General features: G+C 44.8%; 1 protein-coding gene across 8 annotated transcripts in view; it reads right to left on the reverse strand.

The window, feature by feature from the left end:
- The window catches only part of nrxn2b (neurexin 2b), a 638,339-nt gene that overhangs the window by 297,739 nt on the left and 327,259 nt on the right, over positions 1-13,341 (reverse strand). For all 8 annotated transcript variants that reach the window (XM_068587905.1, XM_068587904.1, XM_068587901.1 and 5 more), the window contains 3 exons: positions 5,275-5,394; positions 3,068-3,449; positions 364-554 (listed from right to left, as the gene is read on the reverse strand). In XM_068587905.1, the coding sequence (XP_068444006.1) occupies positions 364-554; positions 3,068-3,449; positions 5,275-5,394 (693 nt within the window). The remainder of the gene's footprint in view (positions 1-363; positions 555-3,067; positions 3,450-5,274; positions 5,395-13,341) is intronic.

Raw genomic sequence — 13,341 nt, forward strand, 5'->3', positions numbered from 1 at the left:
CTGAATAAAACACACAAACAAACAAACTTTTGGTAGAATCGTTTGTTTTTTTTTCTGTTCAACCTCAGTCCTTTCACTGAAATATCCAATATTTTAAGGCAAAACTAAACCGCCCCAAAAACACAGAAATCAAACAGTGCCCACTACAAATAGTAGGAATTCCTCAAATACAAAAAACAAACAAAACAAAAGTGGAGCTATTCTAAAAGTGGGCCTGATTAAGATGGATTTGAGCTGGCATTAGTCCGTGGCCTCCTTCCAACAACACTTAGTGGCGGACCGAGGATGACTCCAATAGTTATTTTCAGTCAATGGTAAATGTTTTGTGAGCAGAAAGAATCACCGAGCGCTGCCGGCCCTTACCTTTGAGGTCCAGGTTGCGGGCTCCATTGGAGTGCTGCGTCACGGTGCGCGAGTCGATCTTGAGGGTGTGCACGTTGTTGGCGTCCCGGGACACCACCACGTTGTGCCATTGGTTGTCATTCAGCGGCTTGTCCGAGTTGCCCTTCATCAGCGACGGCCCGTTGCCGAGATCGAAGACGTAGTGGACGTATCTGTGAGGGGAGGAATCAGAGTCGTGTGTCACTCGGGACGGGGATATCATTAACATCGTTCTTATATTCTTATATAAATGAGGTTGCTCAGCTTCTCACATAGAGACGATGGCGTGGCTCAACATGAGACGAAGTTTTGAGATAACAGAATAATTGAAGCTTTTTGCAAGCAATATAGGTTTAAGTTACGGGAATAACATCTCTAAAAGATTGTGAAATAGTCTGCTTCATTCAATATTCACTCACGTATTTCTTTTTTTCAGTACTTTGTACAATTTCTAATCCAACTGTAAATACACTTTTTTTTATTCCATCTGTATATTTTTTTAATTCCATCTGTATATTTTTTTCCATCTGTAAATGTAATATTCTTCTTGTTACCGCTAAAACATGTTTTCTGTTATTACCATTCTATTGTTTATTTATATTACTTGTTTCTTTTATCTTATTGCTTATTACTTGTGAGCAGTGCTACTGTAATCCTGTAATTTCCCCACAGGGGGACTAATAAAGGATTATCTTATATTATCTTATTCCATATTTAAGTGTTCCAAAAGTCCCGCTTGCATCATTGAGGACACAACTGACGTCAATCTCGCCATACATTACGCAATAAATCACAGTGTAATATATGATGACAGACATTTAATGCTTCATTCAAAAACCTCAGTCAGAGCTTCAGATGTAAAAAACAAACTGATACATCAATAATACACGTTAACTACACTTCACCACAAACATCTCTATATGCACAGTAGGGCACATATTCTGGATTTTATTGCTATAACGTCTTAGTTCTGATAGTTTTTTTAATAAAATGTGTTCAATATTGGCCTCAATTCTTTTGTTTTATCATCCCTTCAATCAGTGATAACCTTCATCTCCTACTTACTACCAACATCATCGTCATTATGGCAAATCAAATGCAATACTTATTTTGTAGGCTGGAAAATCAAAATATTTTCAAAAAAAATGGGGACAATCAACAGCAGCAGTTCAAATTCAAACTGTATTTCTCATCATAACATGTTTTCTCAACCTCCCATTGATGAAGTGCTCTCGTGCTTTGCCTCTAATGTCCCTATTATGTTCTCTATTGAAGAATAAATTGTTGAAATAAATAACATCCCCAGTGTTTGTGGCTGTACATGAGGCCCGGGGTTTTGCTATTTGTTTACTTATTGGTTTGACGTGTAAATATAGAAACCTGTTTTTGTTTCAAAAGCCCCCGTTTGCCCGAAAGCAGATGAGGGGCACACGGTTTCCCCCTCCTCAAAATGTGGCTGTCTTTTGTGTTTTTCGGGTTAAGGCTATTGTAGCGGTTCCATCCAAGGTATGTGTTGTTGTTTTTTTCCTCCCCTTATTCCAGTTCCTTTATGTAGCCTCTTGTCTTTGTGTGGCAGAGGCAGCTCAGGCCTTTGTGTGGTAGCGGTGTTGACGATAGATACACAAGCAAAAGCCTCTTTTAGATACTCTAATTATGAGCAGCTTTTCGGGTGATACAATTCACCGTCTAAACCAGGTTATTTGGGGTTTGTGCTTGCTTCAAGTCGACAAATACGTTGACTGTCAGGGAAAAGCATTTTGCTTTAAAATCCTGCATTAACCGTTATCAGTTAATGGATTGGAAAATAAAAACCCAAGAGAAACAGATGAGAATAGGTCTCTACTTCTTGTATCCCAGTGGAATCTGCAGCTCATTCAAAATACTTGCATTAACCCGTTGACAAACCGTGGAACCAATTCGGTCTCTAGACCTCTTTTTCCTGTGTTTGAGTCATTGTAGGAACCCCAAATTAATTCCAATACTTGTGTTTATTGTATGTATTTGTTCAGCAAATTCTTGGGAAAAAAATTGTAGAGCTGCAACAACAAAAAAAAATCACTTTTAACATCCAGCATGATGTGAGCCACATTCCCCAAAAATGCCTCCTGGAACGGTCAATAAGACACCTTTTTGGAAGAATTAGGACCTAAAGAATCAGAATATGCAACAAAAATCACAGCAACAAACAAGCCTTGGCCTGTTGAGGAGTTTCAGTCAAAAGAACTGTGTCGTTTGGTTCAAAAATTGAACAATTACTTATTTTATGGCAAAAGACTGTCTGAATGGGGCATGCTGGGACTTAATATTGGCCAAAAGGTTAAAGTAATTCCATTTAGCCAAACCTGATTCATAGCTGCATTAAATCACTCACTGATCTGCGTTAACTGTGAGAAAAAGAGTTTTTTAGTTACTTGTTTTTGTGTTGCCAAAAACTCACGTTATAAATGAAGGCTGTGATTTATGTTAAAGGCCCTGCACTCCATTTCACACAGGGAGCTACTGAGTTAGAATTAGCAGGAAATGGGCTGCATCCTTTTGCAGAGTGATACATCAGAGCACAAATCAGAGGACGGCGCTTGACTTTTGAGGACACGGAGAGCGGCTTTCAACTGACATTTGCAGATTGGAAGTAAAAGCCAAGAAAGAAAATAAGCCAAAGACTTTGCCGGTATCCCACGGGACTCACCCTTTCACCAGTTCCACGACAATAAAGTCACTCCCGTCTCCAGAGTTGAAGAGCATCAGGCCGTCGGGCGTGGTGGTTTTAAACTGAAAGAAGAGGTGCATGGAGGCGTACGCCTGCAAAGTGGCTAACGCTAAGTAGCTGCCTTTCGTTCGAAACGTCACCGGATCGGCGATGATGTGGCGCATGCCGAAGCGGGCGTTCAGCTCGCAGTAGGAGATGTCGCCGTTCTTGCACTGGTCCAGGTAGGGCAGCCCGTTGAAGGTCAGGCCCTGGAGGTGGCCGATGAAGTTCGAGGGCACCACGGATATGAAGCGCCGCTCCGTCATGATGCCCGTCTCGATGTTGTGGAACTCCAGACGCGTGTGGGCGCCGGTCATCTGGCCTGGAAATGTCCAAAAAATAAATATTAGAGGTGGGGGAAAACGTCAATACAGAATAGTATCGCGATATTTTGTGTGGCGATATTGTATCGATACACGGAAGCCAAATATCAATCTTTTATTTAATCAATTCTAAACGTTTTTGGTCCTAGATTAGTAAAATCAATTTATTTTTTGTTGACAAATTTGTGGGACAATTTGCGGTTAACAAAAAAAAGTAAATGGCAATATATCGCAATACTCGATATTTCGCAGTATCGTGATAATATCGTATTGGGACTTAAGAATCGTGACAAGATCGTATCGTGAGACCTCTGGTGATTCCATATGCGAACACATTGATTGCAATGTCCTCTTTTAAGCAACATAAGGTATCCTAGTTAAATGTTAAGGAGTATGTCACATTTTAGGATGGATGAATGTATTTAATGTTTTCCAGCGACCGTACGTCTCACTTCTAACGATTCATTTATGCTGTGGAAATTGCATGTCAGACTTAATTTAATCTTTGAAATATTAAAATACATCGAGCACTGTATGGCATAATTTACGGCATATGCGTTAGTAATTTAGTGATAAGCACATATTATATGGTTTTGGCACACCTTTCATATGCTTATTAGATCTTAAATTGATTTCAGCTGCTTGTTGAAACAGTGTGTGCACAGTGTATGGTTTAATTGTGTCGGTTCACAAAAGTTGACCCAACTTGTCTAGCCCGCTGTGAATCAAATTATAAATGCATAATGTTGCAAAAAATCTCTCTAGATGCCACCGTTTGCGTCGTGTTGACTGGAGATGTGGAGTAATGAGCTTGGGGAGCTGCCGATTTTAAAAATGCTTCCGCATTGAAGCCAGAAACGCACAGAACTACCAGAACTTCACAGGGTCATTCCTCGCTTGTGGCTTCATCGAGCTTGTGCCCTTTTTTCCTCACCTCACCCTTCGCCATTTACCTTTTTCGCCCAGGGCCGCGATACTCCTCGTCCTCGTGACTCCACCTCGTCTCCTGACCTTTTCATCCTACCTCTTGCTATTTTCTCAGAAGTTGGCAGAACCTGTTCCTCGGGTGCTTTGCACACTCATCGGTGTGCGCTTGAAAAGCATCTCCCTCTTTCATTTGTCTTTGGTGCAATTTACAATGACTTCATTTGTTTGTTACTCAGCAGGTGCTGTGGGTCTGTTGGACCCGCTATTGTATTTTGGGTTTTTTAATTCAATACAATTAAACAATTTATGTTAAAATACTCAACAGGTGTTTTCTTCATCCCAATTGGAAGCAATACAAACAGCAAATATGGTGAGTTAGCTAGCTATCTGGGTTAAGCAGCTCGTTTTTCTCATCCTCATCTGTAATTGATGCAACTATCAATTTCCACCATTTTAAATGAGACATACTAAACATCCCAACAGTTTGTCTTTTTTTAGAATAAAAAAAATGTGACATGAATACAACTTTTTGATTTTACACTGTGTTATTTTACTATTGCGACGCCATCCATGTCCTCAAATTTGACCATTAAAGAAATAAACAGAGAAATTATGTGAAAAAAGGGACATAGTGCTCTCAGAAATATCTGCTAATACTTACTTTCCCTAAATAGGCGTTTAACAATACATGAACAAACCACATGCCACCTCCAGGTCGGACTCATTATTATCATAATGAGATTATATTCCGCTCTTGAATGAGTTGTTTTAGTGATAAATGGAAAAACAGTTGACTTTTCCGTGGGTGGATGTGTCACCGCGGAGTGGTGAACGTGGATCAGCGACCGCGTTCTCACACTCAATTATTACCGTCCGTTGTCGGCGACCGCGACTGACCTTCCACTGTGACGTTATCCACAGACAGCTGCAGGCTCTTGCCTCTCCGCACCACCTTCACCGTGTGCCACTCGTTGTCGTTCAGCTTCTGCCCGGCGAACAGCGTCTCGGGTCCTTTGCCTGTAGTTGGAGGAGGCGGGATGGGGGGGGAGAAACCAAATCACAAACAGCACAGCGGGAATGCTGTGCGTGCCTATTCATGCACCCACACACACACACACACACACAGTTTTTACACACACAGTAGGGTTTTAGTAGGTGACAGTGCTGGTGGAGAAAACCTGCGTGTTTGCAAAACACAGTCACACAATGGATCCTCCCTGTGCGCTGGAAAATGAAAGGAATCAAATATCCGGCACCGGCAGACAGTACAAATGTCTTCTGAAACGCTGCCGGTGTTACCGCACGATGTCATCAAAGGCAGTGGGACAAATAACTCGTCACCTTTTAAGGAAGTGGGAACATTAGGACTGGAGATGCAGCGCTACGAACATCACATGGAGTCGTGTTTCACGTCTTAGTTTAGCACGTAGAGCAGTGGTTCCCAACCACCGGGCCGCGGCCCAGTACTGGTCCGTGGGTCCCTTACTACTGGGCCGCAGAGAAAGAATGAATGGAAAAAAAAAAATCAGAAAAAACGTTTTATTTTGAAAAAAGACCGGATACGTCCGTCTGCGCGTAACCTCAGACACATAGTTACCCCCAAAAATTAAACTTAAAAGTCTGTTTCAACTTGGTGTTCTGGATTAAAGTCAAGGCAGAGCATCCTTGAGATCACCACAAAAAAAGCTCTGCAAACCCTGCCTCCATTTTCACCATCCTGTCTTTGTGAAGTGGGTTTAAATTAAGCAGTAGACTGGACATAAAGGTCTAATTTACGGAGTTAACACGACATAAACACACGTTGGGTGAGGTTTTCTCCCATCACACCGAGACAGGACCGGCTCAGGGGGGGAAGACATTCTTTCCTCCTCTTGCTGTTGTTCTGCCTCCACCACTGACAAGGACAGTTTAATGCAAAGGCTTATGGGTAAGCAGTGGTGCCCGTGAGAGCCATATTTGCCCAATCGTTTTTTTCCCAAAGTGGGAATAGGGTCATTTATATCCTGCCATTGACGGATGACGGATCAACGTGAGGACAACTCGTCAGCGCGAGGGAGTGACAGCCGGGGTGATTTTCATTAAAACAGCCGTCGTGAATCCCTCATTCAGTTCAACCGTGACATGCACCAGAAATCACAGCTCACGTGGACGCGGGAGCTGAAATGAAGGCCTGCCAGTTGTGGGCGTGCACGGTGGCACGGCACTGAGGTGGAGGTAATCAGTGATGAGGGGGAAGGAGGAGGATGCTGTAAGCAACATAATGAGGGGAGACTTGCGCCCTCATTGGCAGAAGGGCAGACCAAAATAACAGGAAGTCACTCGTCACTACTGTACTGGGTGCACTTTTAGGCAGCTGTGGAGTGGAGGGGCATTGTGGGTGCTGAATAAAGGAATGCAACATGAAAAGACAATGGGTTTTCTCACACCACTGCCACTGACAATGTCTTTATCCAGATCTAATATTAGAAGTTCCACTCCACTTCCGGGACAGTGGCTCTTTTCTGACTTTCTGGCTGGCTGCAGCTTGAGTGTATTATACAAGGTGCTTGACTGGATGATGTAGTGCATCCTGGTGAAATATGATTGCCCCCCCCCCCCCTTCCTAGTTGTGTGTGAAATTATGTAGTCTGGATGTGAAAAATAAAATCCCATCAATTGATGGCAATAACACACACACGGCCTGCTGGAGAATAGTTTTCCGATTTACTCGTTACTTTTTTTTTTTTTTACAATATAGATATATTTTTTATGGGCTTTTTGTCTTCAGCCACATGAAATTGGAGAGCAACACTTTTGATCACACCATGTGTGAAGTAAACAGAGGGGTGGGGGGGGGGGGGTGCTATATTGCTGCAAAGAGAGCAATGGGTTGACGGAAGTTGCCGGCAGATAAGTTAAAGCTGATACAGAGATGGATAGGATGATAGAGGGGGAAATATGAAAACGGATAAAGATAGATAGCAAGAACCCAAGAAAAGAACTGAGAACAAAGAAGCAAAGTGCATCAGGGCGGCAGCGGCGGCGGCGGCCGGCTGATGCAATCTGGTCACAAGTTGGACCAGTCTAGTGCGGCACAAACTAATGGGAATGGCTTCGCCTCAAGAATACGGTTGTTGTCCTTTTTTATTTGGTTTTGGCTGCAACAGGATTCAGGAGAGCACGAGCCGGTACTGCACCGCTAACACTTACAACGGGGGCTAAAGATATATAGGCTGCTACGGCCGGGGCTAGCCAATCAACTAGCCAATGGTAAAAGTTAGGCGGCCGTCGGGGGGAAGCCCGTGAGCCGCCGAGTCTTTAATTCAGCCACTGGCGGAGAAAAGTACTCGATGCTGCAACTACAAAAGGAGGGGCACAGGGCTCATTAATAAAATAAATGGCCGATTATTAAAATACAATTCATTCTCGTCCGGCCACTTATGCCGTCTCACTTTGCCTGTGAGATCCGCAGGGGGGAAAAGGGTTGCGATCACACAAACAGGAACTGTCTCTTTAGTTCCTGTGCCCTCTCGGTGCCCATCCCTTTTGTTTCCCACTTTCTTAAATGTGGCACATGGGAGCTGGAGAGGTGTGTGTGTGTTAATTTCATTGACTGTGGTGACGGCGCACCATAAATGAGAGGCGTGTGATGTTTGCGGGCTGTTGCATTATTACCAGCGGTCGGCCGTCACCCGCCGCTGTGTTCTGTCTCCAAACACGACTTGATTAATGCAATCGGATCAATGGAACACGAGCCGCCAGCCAATGGCGTGCAGGCTGCTGCCATTGGTCTCTGTTTGGTTGCTGTAGCGGCAGCGAGTGCTCAAGTGCAGTTACACATGATCACTACGTCGAAACCACTAATCAAAACAACTTGGGAGAGTTAAGCGGCTCATCCGTCAACGATGGCAGCATTTCGATGATGCCAATCAGGAAGTGAGAGATGAAGGGAAAGCCTCTCCGTCTGTGTGCAGGTGGCAGAGAGGTCAAGATGTCTCTCAGAAGCCCGGGGGTGCGTGAAATAGAAAGACAGAACGTGTTTCTCAGCAAAAAACACCACTGCGAGGCGAGTTTTCATTTTGTTCGCCGCGTGAAACCAGGTCATCCCCGACCGACGCCGGCCTCGCCTCGCAGCGAACACAGCGAGGCTTCGCCCGACAATGGCTGTTAAGCTAACGAGCGCGCCGCGGGCCGCGGTCTGATGCCAGCCAGAGGTGTTGAAGATGGCCAAAGAGGAGCGACCACCGCTAAAGGCCGACGTCGCGGCCCAAAAAACAACAGCATTGAAAGAGCCACGGGGGCGGGGGGAGCGTCTCATAGGTCGGCTGCTGGTTCGGCAGCAGCCGACAAGCAGACCCGGCTGTGAGTCACGCAGCCAAGCACAGGAGGGGAGGGGGGGTGGGGGGAGCCATTGTCAGGACGGCTCCAGCATATGTAGATAAGAGCGTTTGAGACGTTGGGGGTCAGAGGCAACAGCAGGGTGTAACGGCGAGTCAACACACTCGCTAGGAGGAATTGCGTGCGATGCCTGAGCTAATCCACTCAGACACGCTGGTGCCCAGACGGCTGCAGGACTCAAGCTCAATCTGAGTCTCCAGTTTGGGTCTCAACACTACTTTTAAAGGTTTCCGTGTCGGGTCGGTCTCGTCTTCAGACAAGGAGGACTTTCGTGTCAAGACCACGACTGCAGAGATTTTACTAAACTTATCGGATCCACCGTTGAATGTTCTAGCATTCCCACGCATTAACTTCACCTCTGCAATGCCTTTTGATCACTTGATCAAGGTGAACCAAGAGGGATCTTCTTCCAATTTCAGGTCCTGGTCTTGGTTTGCTCTTTGCCTTGATCTGGTCTTGGACTGTTATCAGTGTCTGGGTCATGACTTTGTCTCAGTTCAGGTCGGTTACACTACAACACCGGTGACACATTGACGTTAAAATGCCGTGGTTGGATACGTTGAGGTTCATTAAAACATAACTGTGGCGTTGGAAAGTCTCCTATCATCTTTCACCAAACTAAAGACATGTACCATCGAACAGAACACAGAACAATGATGTGCCCCAAATATGCCAGACTCAGCTGAGCAGGGCAACCAAAGCTACTCTGTTAGCGCAGTTCCATAACAGCAGATCCCCCTTTAACTCCAGCTCGACATCCTCTCTGACGAGGTTCGACAGACCGTGCCGTCTTCGAGTACGGGATACAGGAGCGAACGCCAGATCCAGCTCTGTGATGCCCTGGAAGAGAACATTACTATGTGGAGCTAGTACTCGTGGCTTCAGAGTTCACGGGTTTCCATGAAGCTGCACACACACTCACGCACGCAAAAGTGCACGTTTGAGGAAAGAAATTAGAACAGTGGACTGCAGTCTAATTAAAATGGCTCCACACCACAGTGTTTCATTCTCGGCTCAGCAGCCCCACCCTGAGGAAAGAGGGAGGACTCTGAAGAAGAGAGGACATGAGGAGGAGACTGAGGAGAGATAGCTGGAAAACGGAGGGGTGAGGGGCTATACCAGCTGATTGAAATGGATTTTTCCATGCAGAACTGCAGAGGAGGATAAAAATCCAACCAGAGAGACCAAATGATGACCAGGGGGAATTGTAAGGCGGGGCTTCTATGTGAATTCATATGGAAAAAGAAAAAAGAAAAGATGTCTCCGTCGAACTCACGGTTAGCAAGACCGGACAGATATTTCAATCGATGTGGCGGTATGGGCATATGCAGTGTCAGCGTGAAGCTTATTTATGGTAATAATTAGCATTTCACGACCAGGTGATGGGCCTCAGGCCCCCCCCCCCCCCCCCCCTGTTGTCCCGCCATCTGCTGAAGCACATTGTGCAGGATATGAACCGTCTCCCGTACTGGTGCAGGTGCATTAACTATACGTAAAGAGGTGATCAGCGGAGGCTAATGGATGGAAACGTTGCTGTCAAAATGACAAAAAGTCTAAAAAAATATATAATTGTCAATACAGTATTAGCATTATACGTAAATATATGGAAGAAGTATATATTAGCTTATCTATATAAAATGTTCAATAGGAAATGATTGTGCCATAACATGCATTTCATGATGCGGTTTTCTACTATTTCTACTGTTTCTACTCTGCTATTTTGACTTTATCCTAGACAAGAAATTGCAACCCAAATTTTTGGTATTTTAAAAAAAATTTAATTCTGTACTGTCAACAACGTGCATGGACCAAACAGTGTTACCATATGGCATCAGCACCTGAAAGCCTCCTCCTCTTCCTCCTCCTCCTCCTCCTCCTCCTCCTCTCGTCTGCGCCTGAGGCAGCGATGCTCTCCGAAACGTTCAAGAAAACCCAGACGCCAGCAGATGCAAAGCGCTCTTCCAGTAATCACTAAACCAACAGAAGCTCTGAGAGGCGAGAGTGAACAAAAACACACAAATAAATCTTTTTTTTTTTGGTCCATCTGTGGAAAAAAAAAAAGGTGACGAAAAGGTTTGGCTGCTAAATCATTATTTGTTGTTGGGTTTATTTTTCTGAGAGTTTCTTGTAACACACTCGACTAAAAGCATTCCTCCACACACTCAAGGCACATATTTTGCGTGTCACTGTTTGCGTGTTTTGTCTAGAGAGCTGTGTTGATCTGAGCTAACCCGCCGTTACAGGAAAACACAAATGCTCTCATTCATATCCTAAACATGGGATAAGCGCTGCCTTTTGGGGCATTAAAACAATCCAGCACTTAGATGAATACAAGTTCAAGCTTTGGCGAAAGAAAGTGAAACACTTTTACCCGGCGAAACATTTGTTCAAAGATTAAATAAAGTAACAAATCATTGACACTGGCAATTTTCTTCTACTTCTTTTGAACCTGTTCTCAAGTCACAGGAGAGAAAAACAATTTGGATTAGCCTCCCAGGACTCTCTGACCACACTGACCCATTCATCAGCGTCGTCCTCTGATTGATTTCAAAGTTACGTCTCTATTCGGGCCTTATTCATCATGGGAAATGTGTTGAATAAGAAAACATAAGAGATGGATTTTATGTAACACGGTGACTTCAGCTATAGAGGATAAGAAGAGTGGGGAGGTTGGAGGCGTTGCTCAGGTGGACTGCAGGTGCCGTAGCCTCTGAACCGAGACTACGTGGCTTTCTTGCCTCCAACAATTGTGGGAGTCTGTGTGTGTGTGTGTGTGTGTGTGTGTGTGTGTGTGTGTGTGTGTGTGCGTGTGTGTGTGTGAGAGAGAGAGGACGTGTGAGAGCTTGCTCTTCCACTCAACCTTGCAGAGGAGAGCGGTACACGCTGCGCACAATAGAAACATCTCCCACACACAAACATGCTGCTGCCGTCTCCCTGCTGTGCAAACAGACCAGAGCTTCTAATTGGACCACTGGGGGTCTGAGCGTGTGTGTGTGTGTGTGTGTGTGTGTGTGTGTGTGTGTGTGCGTCTGTGTGTGTGCGAGAAAGGTAGGAGGCCAAAAGATTGAGAGATAAATGCAGCGTCAGCACGAATGCTTCCCCCGGCCAAGACACGTGTGTGTGTGTGTGTGTGTGTGTGTGTGTGTGTGTTATTTATTATACCTGACTTGCATTTCACAATGATCATATTGCACTTTGAGAACATTCATATTCCCGTGCTCCTCGTGTTGGTTGTGTGTGTGTGTGTGTGTGTGTGTGTGTGTGTGTGTGTGTGTGTGTGTGTGTGTGTGTGTGTGTACGCGGTGGGCAAAGTGTGTGCTGCAAGTTTACGCGCCAACCCCCGTGCCCCCTTCTCTCCTCCGCCATCTGTGCTCCTGGCATGGCTCCTTAGTGCCGGTAATGAAGAGGAACGCCCCCCGCCTCACCCCCCCCTCCCCCCCCCCCGCCTCCCGCACACACACACACACATACACACACAAAAACACACACACACACACACACATGATTATACACTTTCTGCCATCTCATCCATCTCTCTTGTTCCTCCTTCAACGCATTCTTTTTTTTACCTTTAGATGACTCTGCTGCACGACATACAACTGTCTGCACACACACACACACACACACACACACACACACACACACACACACACACACGTCCAGGAACAGCTCATCTGTCCCAGGTACCGCTGCTTTTTAAAAGCCCCTTCCTGAACCGCATCCCCTCTGAATCCGCTTGACTTGCTATTGATTTTTTCTTTTAACAGAAGCTCACATCGTGTTTGTGTCTTAAGTTCAGACGGCCGGACGCTCTCCTCCTCTCCTCCCACCCAAATGAACAAATCCTATAAATGCTGCACATCTCAGTGCCGCACTGCAAAGGAGGCGTGAAACACACACGGATAACCTGCACCCCGACCCCGAGGTCTCTCACAGTCGTACATTTAGCACATCTGTGTTGATTATGTGTTGTTTTGGGGCGTTACATCACCGCTAATTTCATAATTATTGCATAAAGCGTTTAAATGAAATGGCTCTACGAAGGGTTAACTCGCACGTGTGTTTTTGTAGAGAAAAACATGTGTGAATTAAACGTTTTTGGGGAAAAACGTTTTAGAAATTGTTCGCAAAAAAAACAGATTTGAGCAATAAAAAGTCCAGCGGGCTATATTTATAAATGAATCCATGTATCACGGACGTGACGAGGTGCACATTTAAAGAGTTTTAAAGACACAGCAGAGGCGGGAGGAGAAGCTCATGCAGAGATGTGCGTCGACTCAGCAGAGAAAAAACACCACGTTAGATGAATTGATCTTCGGCAGATTTCATATTTGGAAGCGAAACAGAATTAGCGAGCGCCTCGTTGCATTGTAGCTCATTATGTGTTTAATTGTCACCTGCAGTCTCAATTCTGTGTTTTAATTGCGAGACATTCATATTGCATTTATAAATGAAATAGAATATAATTGGATGCCATATTTATTTATAGACATAAATTGGTAAATAACAGTTCACAAGCCAGCAGGAAATGAATTGTTTGAAGATAAAAAATAATCCCACAATTTTAAAATGATACATACGCTCTCG

This window comes from Clinocottus analis, unplaced genomic scaffold (assembly GCF_023055335.1).
Source record: "Clinocottus analis isolate CAN_PGR_092001 unplaced genomic scaffold, fCliAna1.0.p SCAF_21, whole genome shotgun sequence".
Lineage (NCBI taxonomy): Eukaryota > Metazoa > Chordata > Actinopteri > Perciformes > Cottidae > Clinocottus > Clinocottus analis.